The following is a 25900-nucleotide window of genomic DNA, read 5'->3' on the forward strand; positions in this document are numbered from 1 at the left end:
AGAAAATTGGGATTCGATCTACCTCAAGACCCAGCTATACCACTCTTAGGCATATACCCAAAGCATACTCAAACGTATCACAAGAACACTTGCTTATCTATGTTCATAGCAGCTTTATTCATAATAGTCAGAACCTAGAAACAATCTAGATGTCCCTCAACTGATGAATGGATAAAGAAAATATGGTACATTTACATAATAGAGTATTATGTAAAAATACTGTTAAAAACAGTAATTTTACATAATTTTTACATAAAAAAAGCTGTTAAAAAACAATGACATCATGAAATTCGAGGGCAAATGGATAGAACTAGGAAAATCATCCTGGGTGAGATAACCCAGACCCAGAAAGACAATCATGGTATATACTCACTTATAAGTAGATATTAGCTGTAAAGTAAAGGATAACCATGCTATAATCCACAAACCCAGAGAAGCTGGGTAACAAAGAGGGCTCAAGGGGGAACGCTTGGATCTTCCTGGGAAGGGGAAATAGAAGAGATCTCATGGATGGACTGGGGCAAGTGGGAATGGGAACATGAGGGATCAGGTGGGGAGAATTGGGGGTTACTGAAAGAGACGACTGGAAAAGGGGGCACATTTCCAGATCAGGTAGAAACCTAGTACAAGGGAAATTCCCAGGAATCTACAAGGGTCACCTCAGCTAAGATTCCCAGCAATAGGGGATATGTAGCCTGAACTGACCATCTACTATAACCAGACAAGACTTCCAGTGGAGGGATTAGAACACCAACCCAGCCATATAACCTCCACCTACAATCTGTCCTACCTACAAGATGTGCTGGGGTAAAGGTGGGGCAGAAATTGTGGGAGTGACCAGCCAATCAACAAATGGTCCAGCCTGAGACCCATGCTACAAGAGTGAGCCCACCCCTGACACTGCCTGGAGTGCCAGGACCCAGAGGCTGGACAACTCAGAGACCTAGGATAGAACCAAACACAACTGGGGGAAAAAAGTCAATGTAATGGTGCTTAGTGATATTCTGCTATACTCACAGATTGGTGCCTAGCCCAGTTGTCATCAGAGAGGCTTCATCCAGCTACTGACGGATGAAAACAGACACAGAGACCTGCAGCCAAACATTAGGAGCTCAGGGAACCCTGTTGAAGAGAGGGAAGAATTGTAGGAGCCCAGAGGGGTCAACAACACAAGAAAACCCACAGAATCAATTAACCTGGGTTCACAGGGGCTCACAGAGACTGAACCGACAACCAGGGAGCCTGCATGGGACCAAACTAGTCCCTCTGCATATGTGTTACAGTTGTGTAGCTTGGTCTTCTTGTGGGACTCCTAACAATGGGAGCAGGGGCTGTCTCTGACTCTTTTGCCAGCTTTGGGGGCCCTTTTCCTCCTACTGGATTGCCTTGTCCAGCCTTAATATGAAGGGAGGTGTTTAGTCATAACTGCGACTTGATATACCATGTTTTGTTGATATCCATGGGAGGCCTTCCCTTTCTGAATAGAAACAGAAAGGGGGGGTAAGGAGAGACTGGGAGGAGAGGAGAGAGGGGAAATTGCCTGCCGACAGGATGTAAAAGTAAACAAACAAACCAATAATAAAATGTGGTTATCTGAAAAGGTGCAATTTTTTAAATGAAGTTTGAACTGCCTTTTCTAAAAAATCATACTCTACTTATACACAGACTTAGTAAACTGAATAGACAAAGGAATTTCGTTGAGAAATAGGAGAAAACCCAAGTGAATTAGCAAGCACTAATTTGAACCAGTATGAGAACTCAGTATTACTAAATACACAGGCTCAACCTTGAGTCAGCAGTAACTAGGTACACAAGATGAGAAAAAACACTTCATAATAACTCCCAAAATGCCACCTCATAATAAAATTGATGAAAAAGAAATTACTCAGCCCTTATGAGAAAGCCTATAAAACTTTATTTACGGACATTATTTGAAATCTCAGCTCTTGTGGTTTTATTTGTTGTTGTTGTTTTGTTGGCTTTTTTGTTTTGTTTTTTCAAAACAGGGTTTCTCTGTCCTGGACTAGCTCTATAGACCAGGCTGGCCTCAAACTCACAGAGATCCACCTGCCTCTGCCTCTGCCTCCCGAGTGCTGGGATTAAAGGTGTGCACCACCATGCCCAGCTTGTGTTTCTCTTTTTTTTTTTTTTTTTTTTTTGGTTTTTTCAAGACAGGGTTTCTCTGCGTAGCTTTGCGCCTTTCCTGGAGCTCACTTGGTAGCCCAGGCTGGCCTCGAACTCACAGAGATCCGCCTGGCTCTGCCTCTCGAGTGCTGGGATTAAAGGCGTGCGCCACCACTGCCCGGCCTTGTGTTTCTTTCTTATGCCTAAATGTATACTGCACTTTAAAAATTGAGGGAAGGTTTGAGAACATAGCTCAGTGGTCTCCTAGCTTGTTGGGAGGCTCTGGTTCCATCCTCAGCTCCCCAAATGCTAACAAATAACAGAAGGTTTTCGAATATGTTGTGTTTGTTGTTGCCGTCTTGAAAACACCCTAGTGAGCCCACCTTTCCCCTCTGTGCTTTGCACACACTCGCTATTTCCTGCCGTCAAACACTTGGGAACCGACAGCACCCACGAGTCCTCCGCCTACCAACTGGACACACTACGCAACAATATACAGAAAAGGCGCCGGGCCTTCCACGTGACAATCCCCGCCTGCCAGGCACGCCAGCCAGCCAATCGCAACGCTCCCCACCTGCGCCCGACTCCTCCCTCCTCCCCGCCCCCTCGGCCTCCGCGCACGCGGTGGAACCTTCCCGTTTCAGGCTGTTTTTCTGCTCCCCCACCAACGGGGGGAGCCCAACGCGGCTGCGCGCTGCGCCCTGATTGGCCAAGCGCCGGGCAGGAGCGCGCGCGCAGGCGCCCAGCTCGGTTACTAAGGGCGGGAGCCCGGCGAGGGCGCCGGCTGCTTGCTGTGTCTCTGGAGGGCGTCGAGGCCCGACGACGCCATGCCCAACCGCAGGGCCAGCCGCAATGCCTACTATTTCTTCGTGCAGGAGAAGATTCCCGAACTGCGCCGGCGAGGCCTGCCGGTGGCCCGAGTGGCGGACGCCATCCCCTACTGCTCGGCCGACTGGGCGGTGAGGCGGCCGCGGGCAGTTGGGCAGCGGGGAGGGCGCGGAGGGGGGACCCGGGCTGCGGGCCGTCCGTGGAGGGAGGGAGGGGACGGGCCAGGGGGGGGCTCTTCCCCTGCGCCGGACCAACCGACAGAACCTTCCAGAACCGGGGCGTGGAACGGACGCCTCACCGCCTCCCTCTCTTGTCTCCCCTCTCTTCTCCCCAAGCTCCTCAGGGAGGATGAGAAGGAGAAATACTCAGAAATGGCTCGAGAATGGAGAGCAGCCCAGGGAAAGGATTCGGGGCCTTCAGAGAAGCAGGTAAGGGGGGAGCCCCCATCCTGCTCGCCCTCCCGCCCGCTCGCCCGCCCCTGGGCTCCCAGCCACCGTGGAGCCCGAGAACCGTCGGGAAGCTTCCAGACCGTGCAGAAACCCCAGGTCACATGGTGTTTAGGGCTTACACTAAATAGCCTCCCGGAGTCCCTTTCCGTTCTTAACGGTTAGACGGCTTTTAAAACACTTTGGCGTACTTAGAAATAGTTGAGCTTCATTTTTAAACGATTCCTAGACCTTTAAATAATTTGAATAACAAGACTTGGAGGACCTAAGTTAACATCTGTAGATCCTGTGGACAGGAAAGTTAAGCAAATTCCTGTGCAGTGGGGTAGTGAAGTACTAAACAGAACTTGTTTTCCTGCTCATTGCTGTTCAGAAAGTACAAGGTAATTAATGGAGTTCTTTTTCTTCTCCCTCGTGGTGTTCTCTTCTGTCTGTACACACTGAAGTTTCATTCTTCGGCTGTTGGCATTGGGTTGAAACTCAAAAGTTTGGTGAATTATTATTTTTTTAATATGGTAGATTTTTGTTTTAAGTTGGTGCCTTAAGTCAGGTGGATATGTGATGTTCTGTGCTTGTGAACTTTGATTTTTCTTGTTCTTATAATTTCTTATAAGACATTTCTCCTCAAGGGGCTAGAAGTGACTTAGTAATTAGGAGCATTGGCTAACTCTTACAAAGGACCCAGGTTCGAGTCCCAGCACCCACATGGTGGCTCACCATCATCTGTAACTCCAGTTCCAGGCGATTCTGATGCCCTCCTCTGGCCTCCACTGGAGCTGCGCGCACACACACACACACACACACACATATACAGGCAAACACCCATATACATAAAAAATAAAATAAAAATAACTTTAAAAAATTTCTCCTCAGAACTGAAGTATTGCGTGTGTGTGTGTGTGTGTGTGTGTGTGTGTGTGTGTGTGTGTGTGTGTTGTGACAGTTGGAGGCACATTGTGCTCTGGTTTTTACTTTGAAGTGAAAACCAAACAATATTACAGGATTGGAGGTTTAGGTTGATTTTCTTTCAGAAATAATCCTTTGGCCGCTAGCCCGGCGTTTGGTTGTAAGAGCCTCGGGGAAATGAGATGATCAGCGGTGCACAAACGACTCTGCACTCTAGTTGTTTGTTTACCACTCGCCTTCTTAGTCATAGGATTTACAGACTGGCTCTTGTCTGCCGTGGACTGCTCCTTTTACTGATACATACATTTGTTTTCACTGATGGTGAGAGAATGCAGAAGTGGTCCACAGGCTGTTTCACAGTTACTTTATTAAATGTGTGCAGTCAAGTATCCAGACGTAGCTCTGTTTAAAAGTATCTGACTGGCAATTCTCTTTCAGAAATTCATATCTACGCCACTGAGGAGACCAGGCATGCTTGTACCAAAACCAAGTGTTTCTCCCCCTGATATGTCAAATTTATCTATAAAAAGTGATCAAGGTAGAGTATTCCTAAAACGTTATGCTTGAATTTGGATGGCATATTGGGCAATAAAAATGTGTCTTCTTGTGGTGGGGGAAGATGGCTTGGTCAGTAAAGTATTTGCTGTGCAGGTGTGAGGAACAGCACCCAGATAAAAAGTGAGGCATGATGGTGCTGGGGAGGGGGAATGGTAGGATGACTAGCCAGCCTAGCCTAACTGGGCAAGCCTCAAGTCCTACCTCAAACAAACATGGAATGACACTAGAGATTGACCTTTGACCACCTCACTCAAGGACATACCTGTGCATCCCACTGCCAAAATATGTTTTATTCATTTTGATCTAATATTTCAAAATAATTGACTATAAGGATTTAAATATTATAGCACTAGTGTTATGCAGGGTGAACTAATTTGCATTTGTTGAAATAATATTGGAAAGTTTTTTGTAACAGTCTCTCGGTTTCTGCCACTTCGTACATTATTAAATATAGTTCTTCTTTGTAGCTCCCACACTTAGGTTATAGAGGTAGGTAGGAAGAATTAGGCTTTTGACCTATTATACAGCCTGGTCAGAGAGTAGATTTTAAATTTTGAACAAGAATAAGAGAGTGAGGATTGATAGATATGCTAACCAGCTTGATTTAATCATCTCACAGTTTATAAATTTATTGAATCCCCATGATAACCCATAAATATGTGCTGTTATTATCTGCCAATTAAAAATAAAAAATTTTGGCCAGGCATGGTGGCACATGCCTTTAATCCCAGGAGACAGAGGCAGGAGGATAACTGTGAGTTGGAGGCCGGCCTGTCTACAGAGTGAGTTTCAGGACAGCCAGGGATACACAGAGAAACTCTGTCTCAAAAAAAAAAAGAAAAAAAAGAAAAGAAAAAGAAAAGGAATAAAGAATTTTACAATATCCTGGGGTGGGCAGGCATGAAGCAAGGATGAATTATTGCACTACTCTAGAAGAGAACATAGCTAATAAAGGCCTTTGCTGCTGCTCCTGGCTGCTTTTTTTTTGAGGTGGGGGGATGTTTCGAGACAGGGTTTCTCTGTGTAGCTTTGCGCCTTTCCTGGAACTCGCTTTGGAGACCAGGCTGGCCTTGAACTCACAGAGATCCACCTGCCTCTGCCACTCGAGTGCTGGGATTAAAGGCATGTGCCACCACCGCCCGGCTCCTGGCTGCTTTTGTTGTCTTCTGCCTTTAACACAAACTTTTAACCTAAACTTTTTAGTCTTTAGTAGACAGTACTACTCCCACATAGTTCTCTGCTATTATAGGTGGTCCTGTGTATATTGGCAAAAGTATAAAAGCAGAGAACTAAATTTTCCATAGCTAGTTTTACTTCACTTGTTCTGCTTAACTTTATTTCCCAAGCCTTTCTATTTGTATCATGTATGTCACAACTTTTATTATGTCATTGCTGAAATTCAGTGCTACTCTACAGCTGAATTATGTAGAGGCAAGACTGAATAATTTTGTTGCTTTATATAAAGAATGGTTACTTCTTAAATTCTTGATAAATGTGATTGTAAAATTTTTACTTGGTATAATTGAGTTTTCTCTTTTATAATTCACTAAGAAATACAGGAACATATACCTGTACAAAAGTAGTTCTAACAGTCTTGAGTTTTTGTTTTGCTTTGTTTTTCAGCTCTTCTTGGAGGCATTTTTTATTTTCTGAACATTTTTAGCCATGGTGAGCTACCTCCTCATTGTGAACAGCGCTTCCTCCCTTGTGAAATTGGCTGTGTTAAATACTCCCTCCAGGAAGGTATTATAGCAGATTTCCACAGCTTTATCCATCCAGGTAAGCAGCCAGTATGTGATAGATCCTAAAAGTGTATGATTTTTTTTTTGTTTTTGTTTTGTTTTGTTTTTTCGAGACAGGGTTTCTCTGTGTAGCTTTGTACCTTTCCTGGAACTCGCTTTGGAGACCAGGCTAGCCTCGAACTCACAGAGATCTGCCTGCCTCTGCCTCCCGAGTGCTGGGATTAAAGGAAGTGTATGATTTTTTTAAACTGACTTCATTTATTAGTAGTCATTTTCTTAAAAGCTGAAGTACAGCTGTGTTCTTAAAATGTACATAGACATACTACCCAAGTGTCAAACTATTAGGAACTAGGTGTTGTGGCTGGTTGATTGAAGCTTTTCTTCTTCAGTAAACATTGGAATTCAGGGGATAGAGCACCTCAAAAATGCACAACCTGTTTGTTTCCTCATGGCCTTACATTCTGGAATTTTTCTGTTTTATGCCTTGTTCTTTTCTTTCCATTTCCCATCCTTCACCTTATTAATTTTTAGTTTGAAGCTAATACAGCTTTGTAACCTTGAGAAAACCTTTTTCTGAACCAGTTAGATCATTTGTAAAGTGTCTATAGAAACTATTGAAACAGTATGGAGGTATCCCAGCTCTCTAAACATCCTTAGCCATCTCCTTCCTGCTGTTCTACCCCCACTGAAAAGCAAAGTGGCCCAGGGGAGACTCAAGCCTGTGATCCCAGCACTCATACAGGAAGAAGGCTGAGGCAAGAAGATTAGGCTACATTGATGCCCTGTCTCAAAAAAATAAATAAAAAATAAAAAGCAGATAATTATAAAAATGTCTGATCAGTTCAGTTCCCTAGAGGACAGAGAACAGTTAAGGAAACCACCATATCCTTGAAGTCAAACAGGGAAGTGTATCAAGATAGGAGAGAACTCTAAAATTAATTTGGACATCTTCATTCTCAGAGGACAGCAAAGCTAATTATCTTATGCTTGTGGACATTGATGCTTAGGACAAGTCATACCTTTTTTACATTTTTGTGGTGTGTGTGTATTATGAAACACTGAAAAGATAAAATTTTAAGATTTTTTTTCCTTCATTCTGAAAAATCAGTATGTTCTTGCAGTATAACGGGCTTTACCACCCCCAAAGCCCTTCATGGACCCCTAGCTAGAGGTCCTTCTGCATGAATATTCTTTCTCTAGTATAATTTCCCTGCGAGCAGCAACTTGCTGTGGAAAGTGTTTTGGTAAATACGTAAAAATTATTTTAGTCATCATGCCTTTGGTTTAAACAACCACCAAGACAAAATGAAACGACAGCAAAGAAAGACACTATGAAGTTTTAATCTTGTATTTTAAAATAATACAGATTACCCACATTGAAACTTGGTTGTCATATGAAGTATTACTCTAGCACATATTATAAGAGAACTTCCAGATTTCTGCTTCTCAATAAAACACTTTGTGTTGTAGGTGAAATTCCACGAGGATTTCGATTCCATTGCCAGGCTGCAAGTAAGTATAAAGGAACTGGGATAAGAGCGACTGAGTGTGTGTAGCCCCATGAAGACTGACTCTTTTAACTTAGAAGATGTAAGCTGCAAGGGATGCAAGTGGAATGATCTTTAAACAGACTCAGACCTACACCTGCACTCTCCTGCTACTGGGGGTAAACTGGGGCCTCCCACATGCGAGCTAGCTACTCTGCCTGCCACAGAGTGGACCCCCAGCCCCAAACTTTTACAACTTGACTGACTTTTGTGTATGGATGAACTCTTTTCATTCTAAGGAAGTAAGATTTTATTTTCCTATTGCTACATATCCATGGAGTTCTAAGGTCAGCTATTGGTATAGTGGCCAGGCACTATGGAAAATCATGGGAAGTTTCAGATTCTCTAAACTTAGACCCGTTTATGAACAATGTCTATTTTAAAAAAAATTTTAGAATTCATGCTTCAAAAATAAAGAGTTCAGAGTGGAACAGTTTTGAGTTTGGGGTGAGGAAATCAGGATTTAAGTATTTTGTAACCAAAAAACTTGACTATGACTAAATTTACCTAAGCCTGGAACTAAACTCTTACAGAAAGAATTTTCAGACGTTTCCTATTTGATTAAAATGAAAATCGTGATAGTTTTATATTAAATTGAGATTAATTCAATATATTTCTTAAGGGACCATTTAATTCCTGCATGTAGAGTTTAACTTAAAAATATGGCCAACTAGCCTATTAGAAGTATTAGAAATGTTTGTCAGGCCTACTGTATCAGGCATATTGTAACTTTTATGATGTACTATGCACGTGTGCAGATTAGAGGTAAATCTTTTAAGAACCAGAAATGGAGCCAGGTACAGTTAGCTTGTGCTTCTAATTCTAGAGTTTGGAAGACTTAAGGCAGGAGAATCAGCCACAGTTTGTAGCATGGGCTATAGAGTTCATTGCCAGGCTGTGCCACAGGGCAAGACTTTCTCAAAACTCAACAAACAAAAATTCCCAAACACAAATTTTATGAAACCTAGTTTCATGTTTGCACTTGAAAAGATGATTTTGGTTGGTTGATCATTTGAGTGAATGCATTGTCTTCCTGCTGTGTGTCACTCACGTGTTGAATATCACTGGCTTACCATTTCTTTGCTAGCTTGATGCTGATAAAACCTTTAAATATTTTATTGCATGTTTTTGCAGTATTTTCTCATTAAGCAACTGAACACAAAGTATCCTTCCTTCCTTAAAAGCTGTCTTATCCTATCTATAACTTACTATAGGCCAGAAATATTTCTTTTGTCTCATGCTGAGGATCAAACCTAGGCAAGTCCTTGTTCAGCTAGGCAAAGGCCCTCCTGTTGAGCTGCATCCACAGCTGGGAATGACTTCTTAATTTATTATTCCAGCTAATTGAAACAGGATAGTGTTTCTCATTCAGACAACTTTAAATGTTTGGAGCTTGCCAATTTAAGCATGTCTTAAGTTGCCAATTAAATAACCCTGGGAAATCTGCCAATTAAATAAGATAAATGATGGTTAGAGTGACAGCTGTGTTGACATAGTACCTAAAAATGCCCGTGCTGATGTAATTGCACTGATTTGGAGAAGACCAGGGTTCGTAGACTAGTATGCCAAGCCAAACTGACAAATTGATGTGCTCTGTTGAAGCAGTAGCCAGCGGGCATGCACAGAGATTTCTCAGAGCTGGTGAGATGGCTCAGTGGGTACAAGTGCTTGCCACCAAACCTGATGGCCTGAGTTCGGTCCCCAGGACCCCATGTACCTCCTCCCTAAGTAAGCAAATACCTCTCAAAGACATTGTGCTGCATTATGTTTCAGGTACTGTGAAATCAAGTGACTGCTTCATGGGTGGACATTATCGTTTATCATGTTAGAGTAGTGAAGAATTTCAGGATTGAAAGACATTTATTATGGAATCCGGTGGCGACTCCTTTCCCACTTAGGTTCCTCACAAAGAGGTGCTTCAAGCTTCTGTGTAAGCTTTGGGACTAAGAGGTCTTGACTCTCCTTCCTCACTTGAGCCAGAAGAGCTCGACTTCTGTTCATTTCACTGGTTAATGGTTTTTCTTTAGAGAAGTTCTGCTTTAAAAGAAGCAAAGCTTTGAATCCTGATTGCAGCTTTCTATATGAAAGGTCCATTGGCTTTTCAAATGTATTAAATACAAAGACTGTAGCACTGACTTACTCTGTGGAATATTAATGAACAGCAGTATACCCACCAGTCAGCTGAAAACAGCACACTGCCAGCACCACTGGCAGTCTCTCCCTCCCCCTTCCCTCCCTCCCTCTCTCCTCTCCCTCCCCTTCTCCCCTTCTCCTCTTCTCTCCTCCCTTCCCCTCCCCTCCCCTCCCTGGTTCTGTACCAGAGAAGGGTTCTGAATTTTGTGTTAGTCATTATCTTTTCTGAATAATTTTACTATGTATAAGTTTTTTTTATTTTATACACATGTATTTATATTTTAAGTACATTATCTTTTACTCATTTTCTACTTATTTTTCTTACATTATATGTGTTTATTATAGAACTTAACTGTTAATTCTTACATTATGTGAAAATGGCTTCTCTCAGCTTGAGCCTTGGGTTGTTCACTCTATATGAGGTCTCTTAAGTTTGAGTACTGGGTACTGAACCCTAGGTCTTGTGCATGCCAAGCAAGTACTCTACCAGTTCTGTAATATACTGAGCTACATCTCTAGCCCTGTGTGGGGCCTTTTAATAAGCACAAGTGTTGGGCTTTCATTTAGCAAGTCAGACAATTTTTTTTAATTGAATCTTTGTGTCTTAAGAGCTCTTGGCTACCTGAAGGGAAGTCTCCTGTTTTCTTCTAAAATTTGCAGTTTATTTTTTTGTATCCGATGCTTATTCCAGCTGGAATTGACTTGTGTACGCTATGAGATGACAATTTCATTTCATTGTTTTCTCCTGAAGACAGCCAGTTGTCTTGGCATCATTCATTTAATAACCTGTTTTCCCTGATATGTAGTATCTGTTAGGTCAGTTCATACTTTTACTTGGTTTCTTTATTAGTCTACCAGGATTTTGGTTTTGTTTTTTTTGTTTTTGTTTTTGTTTTGTTGTTTTTTTTTTTTTTGAGGGGGAGAGGGGTAGCTTGACTATCATATTCTTTTTTTTTTTTTTTTTTTTTTTTTTTTTTTTTTTTTTGGTTTTTCGAGACAGGGTTTCTCTGTGTAGCTTTGCGCCTTTCCTGGGACTCACTTGGTAGCCCAGGCTGGCCTCGAACTCACAGAGATCCGCCTGGCTCTGCCTCCCGAGTGCTGGGATTAAAGGCGTGCGCCACCACGCCCGGCTCATATTCTTAATTAAGCATAATAGTTTGAAAATCTTTAGAAAGCTCCCCTGTTCTTTAATATCATGGCTATTTTTGACCCCAGGTTTCATCCACAATTTGGAATCAGTTTTTCATACTTTACCAAAAATCCTTGTTGATAGATTTGGGACCACCTGTAAATATTTAGGTTGTTTTGGAGAAAATAGATAACCTTCATAATGCTGCCTTTCCATCTGTGAACATGGAACAACTTGTTTCTTCAGGTCTATACTTTCTTTAATAAAGTTATCGTTGATCTTAATAGCTTTTGTTCATTTTATTTTTTGAGATGGGGGTATCACCTTGGCTGGCCTGGAATTTCTCATTTAGAACAGGCTTTCATCATATTTGGGGCAGTCCTCGTGCCTCTGCCTCCTGAGTGCCTACATCACCATGCTACCTTTTTGTTGTCTTGTAAGTGCTATGTTTTGAATTGTGTCTCCTGGTTGTTTACTTGGTTTGTGTTGTATGAAGGCTTGTGTGGTGATATTTGTGCTCTACTAAATAAAGCTTGCATGGAGATCAGAGGAAAAAGTCAGCTACTATATTAAACAAAGAAGTTAGGCAATGGTACCACATGCTTTTAATTCTGGCATTCAGGAGGCAGAGATTCATCCAGATCTCTGCGAATTCAAGGCCACACTGGGAACAGAGCCAGGTGTGGTGGCACAGGCCTCTAATCCCAGCATTAGTTAATCATAGAGGTCTGGAGGTCTGTACAGACAGACAGGAAGTGACAGAGCTGGACAGAAAGAGGAAGTGATGTAGCTAGGTGGAGAGAGGAAGTGAGATGGCAGGGCACAGAAAGGATATAGGCATGAGTATACAGGAAGTAGCTTTCTCTGGAGGCTGAGGAATTGGTAAGGCGAGGTTGGCTGTGGTTTGTCCTGTTCCTCTGATCTCTCAGTTTTCACCCCAATATCTGGCTTCGGGTTTTTTATTAATAAGACCGTTTAGCAATTCGTCTTACAGACTTGGATCTCTAGTTTCCGGTTTTTCACCAACAGGTTATTTGCTGTAATTTCCTCTTCCCTGACTGCCCTTATTTTTGCCCTGCACACTTTATCAGAGTGAAGAAATTTCTTCTGTTTCCAACTTGATTATGGATGACAGTTGAATGTTTTAATAAAGATGCTCTTTTGAAATCTCCAATATTTTATTTGTATGGTGATTTATCAATGTTAAACTATTTTTGCACTCTAGAACAAACTCAGCATGGTAACCATAAGTCTCCTAATTGTTGAGTTTGGCTTGCTCATGATTGTCTTAGGGTCTGTGCATTTATGTTGCTGTTGACATTGTCTGATTTGGTTGTCAAGGTTATTTGCTATAATGAAAGATGAGGGAAAATAGGTTGGGTGATATGTTTTCATTACTTTTAAATTTGGTTTCTGGATGTGCAGAAAGTATAAATAAGTATTTCTTTGAACAGAAGAGGCCTAGTTATTTTACAGTCTTGTGTCAGGAATCCTATTACAATTATCTTTGTTGCTCTGTTTTCATAGTTTCTTGGTTATCATGTTTATTAGATACACACATCCCATGCATTGTGTGTGTGTGAGTTATCATATTATTCTTATCCAGAGAATGTTCATGGTTGTGTCTGGTGGAAACTGGAGTCATGAGGCATCTAAGATTACCTTAACACATGGTCAGGGGTTGAGGTAATTTAAATTATGCTTTGAACTTTACTTTAATGAAAAGAGAGATAGACAGATTACCGCCAAATGATTATACATAGAATTTGTAGCATTAAGTGGTGGAAGTCAGAAAATAGATTTGATTAATATTTTTATATAGGGTCTCTTGTAACCCAGTCTGACCTCAGACTCTCTGTGTAGAGATGCCCTTGAGTTTCTGTTCTTCTGCCTCAACTTCCCAAGTGCTGAGACTAACAGTATGCACCACTATGCTTAACATTTTATTTATGTAGTAGTAACAGAAAATATTTAAAATTTTTAATGAGTCTGCTAAGAATTCTGTCTAGTGTCTGAGCCTTTAAATCTTTCCTTCCTCAGCTTTCCGGTATTTATTTTTTTCCAAGATTCCAGACTCCTAAGTCCTCACTGCATTGTTCTCTGTAGCACTTTGAAGTAGACATTCTACTTAGTGAGCTTTCCTCTATCATTATGCAAAGCTGAACTTCTTCATCTTTTTTATAGTTTGCAATTTTATGCCAAAATTCATAATTTGATGTGAATTTTGTTCAAATGTGAACATAGTTTTTTTTTTTCTTTTTAAATCTGTGCCTAGTAACTTCCACACCAAAGAAACTTTTGGATACCTTTCTGTGAATTTCATTTTGGTTCTCCTTCTGTCTCTGTACCTGCTTTTTCAGAGTATTTGAAAAGAAGGAATTTCAGAGTAACTTAGTCACAGAGGTATATTTGCTTTTTTGAGGCACTTAGTAGACTTAGAAATTGTCATCATAGGTTCTAAAAGCACTTTGCTCAACCATTTAGCTGTTTCTAGAATTGACAAGTGATTTAAAACTAGCCTTTAAATTTTCCTAACTTCCTGCTCTTGTATCAGTAAGTCTTAGCTGCTGGACATATTTGTGCTGCCAATATCTTCAAGGTCACTTATTTTGTTGTGGGAGGGTTCATCTGAATTGCTTGGTCCTTTTTATTTCCTGGAAGTATGGAGTTCTTCATATTGTCTTTTAAAAAAAAAGGATTATTATTTTTAATGTATATGGGTATCCATTGAGGCCCGAAGTAGGGGCTGGGTCCCCTGGAACTGGAGTTACAAATGGTTACTAGGCACTGTATGGATGATGAGATTAGAGCCTGGGTCCTCTGGAAAAGCAGCCAGTGCTTCTAACTACTGAATCATCTCTCTAGCCCCATTCTCATTTTTAGAAATCAGTCGTGGGCCCGCACTATGGTTTGGGGGTAGGGGGGATAGTGGTACTTGCTGCTAAGCCAGAATACTTGAGTTTAATCCTGGAACCCACATAGTGAGGAATCAACTCCTGGAGGTTGTCCTCTGAACTCTACATGCACATGTGCATGTAATATTTCTTTTAATAAAAATGGAGGCCAGAGCAATTTACTCACTGGTTAAAGTGCTTGCTGAACAAGTATGAGGCCAGAGTTCAGATATCCAGAACCTACCGAAATGCCTAGTGCCTGTGGTTCCAGCCTCAGGCAGAGACAACAGATCCCCAGAGGCTAGTCATACCAGCAAGCTCTGAGTTTGATTGAAGACCCTGCCACAATGAATAAGATGAAAGAGATCAAGGAAGATTCCTGATAGCACTCAGGACTCCACATGCACATATATACACGTGCTTTTGCACCCCCCATTCAGGCAAACATGCATGCGCGCGCACATGCACACGCACACACACACACACACACACACACACACACACACACACACACACACAAAAAAAAAATCATTGCTACTATGAGGCCCTCCAGCCTTATTTAACAAAACATTTTTGAAAGGCATCACAGGAACAATGCAAACACTGTAGACTTGGTCATTAAGAAACATGGGTTCAAGGCTGGACGGTGGTGGCTCATGCCTTTAATCCCAGCACTCGGGAGGCAGAGGCAGACGGATCTCTGTGAGTTCGAGGCCAGCCTGGGCTACCAAGTGAGTTCCAGGAAAGGCGCAAAGCTACACAAGAGAGAAACCCTGTCTCGAAAAACCAAAAAAAAAAAAAAAAAAAAAAAAGAAACATGGGTTCAATAATGACTTCATTGTTCATTAACTGTTAATTTCTGGGGAGTCTCTGTAGTCTCTTCTTAATTTATATATGTATTTCTCACCTCCGTAAGGTTCTGGGTTTAAGTATGTAAAGTACCGAATGAGAACCAGGCTTGGTACAAGCACATATTGTAAATTACTCACTGCTCTCCTTTTTATTCCTGTTCCCAAGCTGATAATACTTGCCTTGCTCAGTGGTTGAACTTCTACCTCTTTATTTCCCTCAGGTGATTCTAGTCACAAGATTCCTATTTCAAACTTTGAATTTGGGCATGACCAAGCAACTGTGTTACAAAGCCTTTACAAATTTATCCATCCAAACCCAGGGAACTGGCCACCTATTTACTGCAAGGTAATATCTAGTAAGAAGTTTTTTAAGGTAGCCAATTAGACACCAGAAGAGTTAAAAAGAATTTCAGTTTTGTGTTAGTTATATGTTTTAAAACATGTTCATTCTGAATTGATTTCTGTGCAAGTAGTATGACCTTTAAATTACTAATTTTGGAGGCAAAAAAAGCTGAACAATAGTATTTTCTTCAAATTCCTCCCAAAATACCTGCAGTATCTTTTTAGCCCAACGAATGGATGTTCATTCACTTAACCCTCTTTTTTCTTTTTCTTTTCTTTTCTTTTCTTTTTTTTTTTTTGGTGTTTTGAAAAGACTTTTTGCTTTATCTAAATTCTCCAGAATAGTAGTGAAGAATTCGGTCCTAAACTTGTTGCATATTATAAATACTACCGTGACCAGATCACATGCTCTGAACATTGACTTTATCATTGGTCTACCCCAAATCTCACTTGCTTTTCATAAACTATTAAAATATATATATCCAGTTAGTCATAGCAGTAATTTTTTTAATGTGTGCTATTTTTATATAATTTTCAATTAGTGTGTGTCTTTCCTACACACACCCAAATTTGAAAGGACAGTGTTAATTAAAATAATTCAAAAAAGGAGAAAATGCAAGTAATGATTTTTCCCTCTGCAGTCTGATGATAGAGCCAGAGTCAACTGGTGTTTGAAGCGTATGGAGCGGGCATCAGGTGAGCAGAATCTAGGTCATGCAGAAAGTGTAGTCTATGCTTTCATTTTGACATGTGTGTTCTGTGTGCCCAAATTCACTAATTGTATTTTTCTATTTACTAATGGAAGAAATCAGGCAAGATCTAGAACTTCTTACTGTAGAGGACCTTGTAGTGGGAATCTACCAGCAAAAATTCCTCAAGGAGCCCTCTAAGACCTGGGTTAGAAGTCTCCTAGATGTGGCCATGTGGGACTATTCTAGCAACACAAGGTATTGATAATTTTGTAATTCACTGATGTTGGTTTCTTTCTGAACTATATCCTGAGAAAATATACTAGGACTAGGTTTTAGGTTTGTGACTTTTGAATTGTTTTGTTTTGCCTTTTGTGAATCACTTTTCAGTTAAACCTTGTAAACATGTAAAAATGGTTTTTACATGTATGAGTGTTTACCTTTATATTCACCACATGAGTTCCTGGTGATCTGGAGACCAGATGAGGGTGTCAGATCCTCTGTTGCTGGGAACCAAACCCAGGGCCTCTGCAGATGCTCTTTACCACTAAGCTAGCTCTCTGGCCTAGGGAAACTTATTTTTAGATATTGTTTTTAATATTATGGTTTTTAGCATACAATAATTGATGGAAAGATACATTGCACCTTTATACTAAGAACAACAGCAAAAAACTTGCCAAATAAACTGATAATTCTTTACCAGTTAGAATTTCTCTACTGATGAAAGAATGCTTTTCAATTTATTTAGACTTTATTTTTAATTTTTATTAAATTGTTTTTATCATATGTATATAATTTATACAAAGTGATACATAAGTGAATTAAATTGGCAAAATGTTTTCTTGAAATAATCCTAGATTTACTGAAAAATTAAAAGGTTAATAAAAATAAGCATAATACTCTCTTGGCTTCCTTACACATTTTCACTATAATTTGTCTCTAAATACATACACACTTTTTCTAAGCCACTTGAGAGTAAAAGAAGCTGCCCTGCTTCTTTGTGTCTAGGTACACCAATATTTCCTTGGAATAATACTCTCTTACAGAGTACAGATACCAAAGTCAGAATATTGCCATTGACACAGTGCTATTATCTAAGCTGAAGTTCATAGGCTGCCAGTTCTTTTGTGGTGTCTTTTATATCAAACAGTATCCAGAGTCCAGTCCTGGATCACATGTTGCTGGTCATGTGTGCATGTGTGTTACTTGGGCTTACCTGGAATTCATGACTCCCAATGCTGGTATTCCAGGCATTCCCCGCTCCTGGAGGCCTTAGTCTCCTCCAATCTTAATTTTTTTTGAAGCGTGAAGTCCAATTAGTTTATAAAATGTTTCTCAGTTTGAGTTGGTTTATATTTCCTATGACTAGGTTAAGGTTACACTTTTTAGGAGGAATACCAAAAATAAAAAGTGATACGTCTTCTCAGTGTGTCATACTTGGAGTATATTTTGTCACTGTGTCCCATTCCTGATATTGAGAACTTGGTCATTTGTCTGAGATTGGTTAGAGTCACCTTTGAGCAGTTACTACTGCGCACCTACCTCATAATGGGCTGATATGTGCTCAGCAGATAGAAGGCCCTGGGTTCAATCTCCAAAAGAGTAGAGTATTTTTGCAGAGAAATAGAATTCCTTAAATTACCAAATACTAGTTCTGTTATTCAGTGATGATTTTGTTGGAATGGTTCCTGCCAAGCTTGTGAAGGTAGTGATTTTTCTTAATTATTCCTTCAGTATTTACTAGTTATAATTCTGTAATAAAGTGCTTTTCTTCATAATTTCTATGTGAATATAGACTTAGGAGTTCTTGTTTTATCTAATGAATTATATATACTCTATTAGCACCAGGCTTGAGTGCTTTTTGCTTTCTGGTACATTCTAGTTTCATCTTGTATTTCTCCATTCCACCCTTGGGTTAGCAGTTTCTCCAATAGACCCTTGTTCTTTTCCAAGGCGAGTGGTGCTGAGTAAGAACCTGGTCAGAATGTGTCTTACTGTTTGAGTTTTTGGATGCACTGAATGAAATTTCAGTGTTTGTGGAACCATGACAGTTCAGGACTCATTTCTAGTTGACTGTAATCTGAGGACAGAGTCACAGTAATTTTCTCAAAAGTTACTTGGATTATTTCTTTTTCACCCCTTCACAATAGTTAAATTGCTGCTTCTATTCCATGTTGGTCCCCCGCTTCCACTTTGTTGGTTTAATTCGCCTTTAGATGTAAAAAGTACTAGCATTGTTCAACAGTGTATATTCACTTCATTGAAACCCTATAAAAGCTTAAAAATTAACTTGGGAAGAACTGAATCTTAATAATGTTGAGTTGTGTCCAAGGACAAAAGTTGTTTTTCTGTTGTTTAGATGAACACTGTCTTTGTGATATCTTTGCTTTCCGCACAGGTTTATAGGTCTATTATTGGTGTATTGTTGAGGGGCAGTTCCTTAGGAAAGAAACTGGTTTAATGAAGCTTCATAATTCTAATGGAGTAAATTTAGTGATTGGTATTTTTCTGGAAAACTACATATGGTAAAATTGATTTTTAAATGTTTTTAGATGTCTGCAAGGAAGGTGGCCTCAAAAAATTTTGTTTCTAGAGTTTCATTGTTTTGTTACATCCTATAGATTCTAAAATGTCATTTTGAATAAGTACTGTTTAATTCATTCTCTAACATATTAAAATGCTTTTAAATGAGCAGATGGAAAGGCCTTCCTGGATTTTGTTTCTTTTAGTAAATTATGGGTGTTTGCATTAAGACCAAACAATGTTGATTACTGTATCAAAAACTATAGAAGTTATTTATGTTTAGGGTATTTTTGATAACTCATATCAATTTTATGAATTGTCCTGTGAGCATATGAGAATATTGTGTACCCTTTGTTTTCAGTTGTAGGATTTGACTCTGTCCACAGGATCTACATTGATTATCGACTAGTCGTTCTTCTGTTACTATAGTAAACACACGAGATAATCAGCTATAAAAGGGCTGATTTTGATTTTAGAGGCTCAGGTCCCTGATCAGTTGGCCCCTTTGCTTTTGTGACTGTGTTCAGACAGTGCCTTGCAGTGGGGAGTGTTCGTGGTAAAGCAAACTGCCTCACCTCATTACAGGGAGGGGAAAAAGGAGGGAGGGGACTGGTATTCTACAGTTGCCTTCATGGACACACACACACTAACCTCATCTACCTAGAGCCTCCCACTCACACCCCACTCCTTTTTAAGATAAGGTCTCACTGAGTAAACCAGGCTGTCCTGGAACTCACTATGTCCATCAGGCTGGACTCAAACTTAAGAGATCTGCCTGCCTCTGCCTCCTGAGTGCTGGAATCAAAGGATTGCACCACCACACCCTACACCCTGTGTATTACATAAATTTCTGTCACCTCCCAATAACTAAGCATGATCATTCTGCCTCACACTCCTGAGTGCTGAGAGTAGACGTTACCATGTCTGCAGATTTTCTTATTCTTCAGTACACTCTTTGTCCTCTTGATATATCATCTCATCTATTGAGAGTAGAGTTTTACTGTTTCCATACCTCCTTATACATAGTGTAATTTTAAGATGGTTGCTCTTTTATTTGGTGTCTGTACATTAAAAAGTTTGGTGATTCTTGGTGTATAATAGGTTGAAGGGAGACTTAAAAAGTATTTCCTGGTTTTTTGCATGGTTAAGATTTCCAATCAACTTGTGTCCATGAATTTCTGGAAAATACAACTCCATTGAGTTGTGTATTCCTTTTGCAAAGCTTATCATTTCCTTAGCTCTAACGATAGGGTTTTTTTAGCCTAGAGACTTCCCTACTTTGCCATCCTTTATGTTGGTAGCTCCTCTCAGTTTGTTATTTAAAGTCCACCTTCTGAGGTGTCTGATAAACCATTTCAGTATGCAGAAATTGCCTTCTGTTTCTAGAGCCTTTTCACGGATTGTAATTTTTCTTCCACTCTTTAATTTCTGTTAAGGAAATCTATAATATATGCTACCATATTATCTTTCACTTTATATTCTCTTTTTACTCTTTAATTATTTGACAGTTTTCTGGGTTGTTTTTTTTTTTAGTTTCTTTTTCAAGATGACTATATTTCTTTGGGCACTTCATAATCTATTTAGATTTTTTTTCTGTTTTTGATTTCTGGGTCTAGTCAACTCTCATTCAAGAAATCATTTGGTTCTGAATTTTTCTTATTCAGAGTATGTTTCCATATTCTTACACACTTGTGTGAGAACATTTAATTCCATGTTGAATGTTATATTAGAATGCCCCATGTGTTTTTGGAAGTTACAGGTGCTTTCTTAGTTTCCATGTTCCAATAGCTTTCTGTGGATGAGGCCTTCTGTTTCCTTTGTCTCTTGGATGGCAGTTTTTGACAGATTTGTGAGTTCAGTTCAAGAGCTCCCTCTTCTGTCAGTGTAGCAACCAGCATACAGGTTCACACTAACATTTGCAGTGACTTGGATGGAAGGTGGCTGACTTTCCATTTTTGTTTGTTACAGTGTTAAGTTCAGTAGATACAGGCTCAGCAAGACTAGGATAGCTCTGTAGACCAGGCTGACCCCTGGCTGACCCCGAACTCACAGAGATCCGCCAAGTGCTGGGATTAAAGGCATGCGCCACCACTGCTTGACTAACACATTATCTTAAGGTCTAAGAGAAATGGTTAAGTTTTATATTGATGCAGTTTAGTACTTAAGTAATAAGGTAGTAGCTATCATACTATTGTGGAGGCTAAAACATTTGAATTTTAATAACTTCCTGTTCTTCTAATGTTTAGTATCAAGTTGTCTTTAGGTTGACTTACAGTCTGTGACATGCTGACTAAAGCAATACAGCCTTTAATCAACAAATACTGACCCAGGCATAGTGACACACAAAATGAATGGTCAAGGAGACTATTTAAATTGTAATATGAAAGCTAAGAATTGAAGCAGAAAAAGGATAAAAAATGAAGAGAGCCTTGTTAGAAACAGGATTTTACTAAGTAGGAAAGAAAATAGATTGAATTTCTTAAAGGTCTCTGAGGTTTCTATTACAGATGTATTGAAAGGAGATAGGAAAGGAGGTATGGATCCTATGATTATTAAATGAGCTGGTAATAAATGAGCTGGGACTAGGGTGGTGACAGAGAGGAATGGGTTTTAGATTGGTAAAAAGCAGTAGGCCTTGCTTAAAGATTAGAACTAGGGGGAGAGAATGGAAACAGAATAACAACTCAGGATTGGCTACACGGGGTTTAGCATATTCCAAGAGACTGGTGAAGTGTCTGATGAACACACCATGTGTAGATGAGATCATTACAGAGGCTAAGCAAGAAGGACTCAACACAGAACCAGAACCCTTAGTAGAAGACTTTGCCATTATCATAAAGCTTGGGCAGAGGCTGTCAGCACTCCCAGCCTACAGTTGCTGTATGACACAAAATATAGTCATTGTCAGTGTTCATGATGAAGACTGTAAGGTGAAATGTGAAGCCATGCTGGGTGCAGTAACTTCACAGACCACCTTGAGCTACTTACTTCCTGGGTTAGGGCTGTTATTCACTTTTGTTTCTTAGTTTATCTCATTCTTTGGGAATGTAAATTGTCTTTCTATGGCCTTTTTCACATTGCAGATTTTCTTTGAATGTTTGATTCTCCTTGGTTATGTTTATATTTAGAAATGAGGCTTCAAAACCAAATAACTGGTCTATCTTGTGTAGTGGGAACTATCAGCTAATTGGGTTTCCTGCAGAGGAAACTGACAAAAGAGCTTAGTGAGTTGAAATCCGAATCCTAAATTCAAGAGCAGTCAGTGTATTCCCTTATGTGAATTGACAACTCTTTGAAGAGAAATCCAGCTTCATAACCTGCATTGGCCCTTCTTTAGTTTACTATTTGTATGTGTACATATTTGGTGTGGGTGTGGATGTGCCTGTGTATGGAGATGAGAGGACAGTGGGAATAACTTCCTTCCTTCCACCATGGGATCCAGGGATTGAGCTCAGGTCGTCAAGTGTACATGGTAAATGTTTCATCTCATGTCTGCTTTTGGTATGGACATGTCCTTGAGTCCAGCACCTTGCTAAAGTTCTGATAGGCAGATCTGCTGGGAGATCTTTTCTTTCATGCCTATTCTGTGAACCACAAAGACAGTGACTTAAGTCACTGTTCTTTCATTTAGTTCTACAATTTTATTGTCTTTTATAGAGAAGCCTGTTTGTATTTTCTCCTTTATTGTGTGCATCTAGTTGACTGTGATTTTTTTTTTCAAAAAAGACTTGGGGACAAGAAATAAATATATTCATGTATTTAATTCACCATCTGAACTGAAATCTTGGCAATAGTAGTATTAAGAAGTGAGGTTTTATGTTGTGATATCTCTTTAGAATTCCTTTGTTCAATTAAATGAGCTTTTTATGTTTAACAAAAAATTGAGAAAATCTTGTATAATACATGAGGCACTAGAATAGGTTCTGTAAGAAACGTGGGAAAGACTGACATGATGGTCCTTACCCTTAGTCTCCTGTCCAATAATAGCAGTAAAACATGTGAACATACTAAGATGACTTCTAAGAAGCATTTAAAAAGTTTCAGAGAGCCAAGGTGGTGGTTGCACTCACCTTTAATCCCAACACTTGGGAGGCAGAGGCAGGTGGATCTCAGTGAGTTGGAGGCCAACCTGGTCTACAAAGGGAGTGACAGGACTGTACACAGAGAAACCCTGTCTCAAAAACAAACAAACAAACAAAAAGTTTCTGAGAGTAATGTCTAGTCAGATTAGAGACAAGTCACTTCATATTACCTCAGTGTAAGGGTTTTAAAACTAGGATATACTTTATGGGGTGAATATTTTATCTGTTCTTTTGGAAAGATGGAATTTCTGTGGGCAGAGATGTGGACTGAAGAGTGGACATTGCCAATAGAAAACAGCCTCAGTAGTGGTTCAGGAATGAGGAGGGAATACACAGACTATAACAAAAGCCAGTGAGTGAGTCTGACTAGAAATACAGCTGTAGGATGATGGGCATTCTAAGGGTAGAGTTTTCCTTGGAAGAAGGAATCCTAACCTGAAATAGGGGCAGAAGCAATCACCAGGACTTTTTTTTTTTTAATAAAAAGAAGGTAAATAGCCTTTATGCTGCATATATGTGAATGAAGCAACATCAGGGCCTTGGGGACTAGATGGTAGGTAAATTGACTTCAATATACAGAGGAGTTAGAGAGATGGTACATACTACTCTTCCATAGGACCAGGATATAGTGAGAAATCCAGAGTCTGTTTAAAGGGCAAAGGAATTTACTAAGGGGAAAAACTCACTGTACAGAACAGAATGGTAGTGGGTTCTGGAATGCTGTTCCAGCCACCTGAGTCAGGCCCGTATCTAAAACTACAAGGCACATGCATCTCAGGTCTTAAGAGTCACCAAAAGGCCACACCCCAGGGGCATGTACTTCAAGATCATAGGCAGGTAGAGCAGTTACCTGAAAACAGCTGTCCACTACACCAGAGTTCAGTTCCAAGAACCCATATTGGGTGACTTATGCCTGCCAGTAACTATTACTCAAGAGAATATGACCCTTCTGGGCTCCATAGGCACCTTCTTTCTCACACACACACACACACACACACACACACACACACACACACACACACACACACTTACTTACTTACTTAAACATTTTTTTAAAATGCACAAACCAGATCTGATTTTTTGACAGGTTTAGACAGGTACTTTAACTAGAAAAAGACTCATATTTTTAGGAGTATTGGTGTGCTTTAGAGGAACAAGATCAATAAGTGAGTAAAAACAGATTAAACAATGTATCAGGAAGTTTTCCTGTGTCCCACCTGGTCGCATAGTGGCTCGGTACCAAGTAAACACACAGAGACTTATATTAATTAAAACCTGTGTGGTCTATGGCTCAGGCTCATTATTAACTAGCTCTTATAACTTAATTCATTTCTACTCATCTATGTTTTGCCATGTGGTTTTGTGGCATGACCTGTTCTCTCACATCTTGCTTCTCCTGGTGATGGCTAGCAGCATCTCCTCTGACCCCACTCCTTCATCTCCGTCTTCAGTTTGAATGTACCGCCTAACTTTATTCTAATTCACCATTGGCCAAACAGCTTTAGTTATCAACCGGTGAGAACAACACATATTCACAGCGGACAGAAAGACATTCCACAGCACTTCCCCTTTTTTTGTCTAATTAAAAAGGTTTTCATTTTAATATAGTAAAATTACATATAACAAAACAGTTATCAAGCAAGAATTATAGTTACAATATCTATTCTATTTGTATTTAGCAAAATTAAAGGAAATACTCTATCATTTATATTTGAGTCAAAAGTTTCCTAATTTACCTTTTATCATAACCAAGGAAAACTATCTAATCTTCGTATTACTTAAGTGAACAGGAAGTGCATTGTAAGCAACTTCCAAAATTCTAGAAATGACAAAGATATCTGGCTGCTTGGGCAGTCACCCAGAGTTTCTCTGCAACATTGGGACATCCATCTTCAGCCAACAGGCCTGGATTCTCTGGCAGACTTTTTTTGTGAAGCAGGAAATTTGTCTCGCCTAATGGCAAAGTTAATCAGTTGCTTTTCCCTGTGTCCTACAGAATGTCTGGCAGTCTTCTCTGTGAAGCAGGAATCTGAAGGACCATCTCACCTTGTTTTGGCAAAGTTCAGTGGTGGCCTTCCTATGGGTCCTGTGTGTACAGTTTATACAGCACCCTGTCAATCAGTCAAGGCTAAGGCACTTTTTTGCCCGGTGGCTTTTGCCACAAAGAGCAAACTCCATAATGAGTTTCTTTGATGCCCATCATCATCTTTGAAGTAATTGGTGCTGCCAGGAATAGACATGTCTCAATGTCTAGAAAAGTCTAAGTCCTTAAAACATTTTAAATGCCATATTGTAGGTGTTTGAAGTGTTTGACAATTACCTACCCAACTGAAATATATCTTTGTATATCTAGAAAACTTAACTAATATGACTATAAGTTTGATTATCATAGATGACTATTAATATGCATTTCTTAATTATATATTACAATTTTAAATGAGTTGCATAAACATACCTTAAACAAGAATAGAAATACATATACAGTATAACGAAATTAACTTTAAATTTGTATCAATAAACCAAAATCCATACCAATGTAAAGTATGTAAGATTTAATAGTTTTTATTAAAGTAGATTCAATAATCTACCCTTTTATTCTATCATTTCTTATCATATCTCCCTTTTTTCTTTTAGAACGAGATTGACTATAACCAGTAATACTTTGTAATCAAACTCCTAATCCTAAAGAAAAACAAACATCCATAATCTATTTTTTGGAAATGTGGGTATAGTTTTTTAGGCTACTTCCTGCTGATTGGGTGCTGGTAATCTTTGGGGGACCCTGAGAAAATTTAGAGTTAAGGTCAAGTCATGACTGGAGTAGTCTGTGAGGCTGGATCATTGCAGCCAGCAGCCTTGACCCTGTTCTGGATGCAGAACTCAGAGGGAACTGCAACAGAGGCATTTTGATGGATCATCTGGGCCATTCATTTTCATTGGTATCTGGTCCCCTTGTCCTGAAAATGCATAAACTTTTAAAGGTAACATACATATCTGCATTAATACAAGTACAAACTGTGCATTGTACACAAGTCAGCTAAAGATTTCTTGTTATGTGTTTCAGCAGGTGAAATACACACCACATGTCTTGCAGTTCTCTCAGGTT

The 25900-nt window shown here is 39.7% G+C and overlaps 1 protein-coding gene across 1 annotated transcript in view; it reads left to right on the top strand.

Annotated features, from left to right (window-relative positions):
- Nucleotides 1-2748: 2748 nt before the first annotated feature.
- Mael (maelstrom spermatogenic transposon silencer) overlaps nucleotides 2749-25900 on the top strand; it is a 31040-nt gene continuing 7888 nt past the window's right edge. The window contains exons 1-8 of the mRNA XM_028864495.2: nucleotides 2749-3083; nucleotides 3288-3380; nucleotides 4743-4842; nucleotides 6486-6641; nucleotides 8075-8116; nucleotides 15380-15504; nucleotides 16142-16196; nucleotides 16306-16447. Of these exons, the coding sequence (XP_028720328.1) occupies nucleotides 2952-3083; nucleotides 3288-3380; nucleotides 4743-4842; nucleotides 6486-6641; nucleotides 8075-8116; nucleotides 15380-15504; nucleotides 16142-16196; nucleotides 16306-16447 (845 nt within the window). The 5' untranslated portion in view covers nucleotides 2749-2951. The remainder of the gene's footprint in view (nucleotides 3084-3287; nucleotides 3381-4742; nucleotides 4843-6485; nucleotides 6642-8074; nucleotides 8117-15379; nucleotides 15505-16141; nucleotides 16197-16305; nucleotides 16448-25900) is intronic.

Source organism: Peromyscus leucopus, chromosome 15 (assembly GCF_004664715.2).
Source record: "Peromyscus leucopus breed LL Stock chromosome 15, UCI_PerLeu_2.1, whole genome shotgun sequence".
NCBI classification, from domain to species: Eukaryota; Metazoa; Chordata; class Mammalia; order Rodentia; family Cricetidae; genus Peromyscus; species Peromyscus leucopus.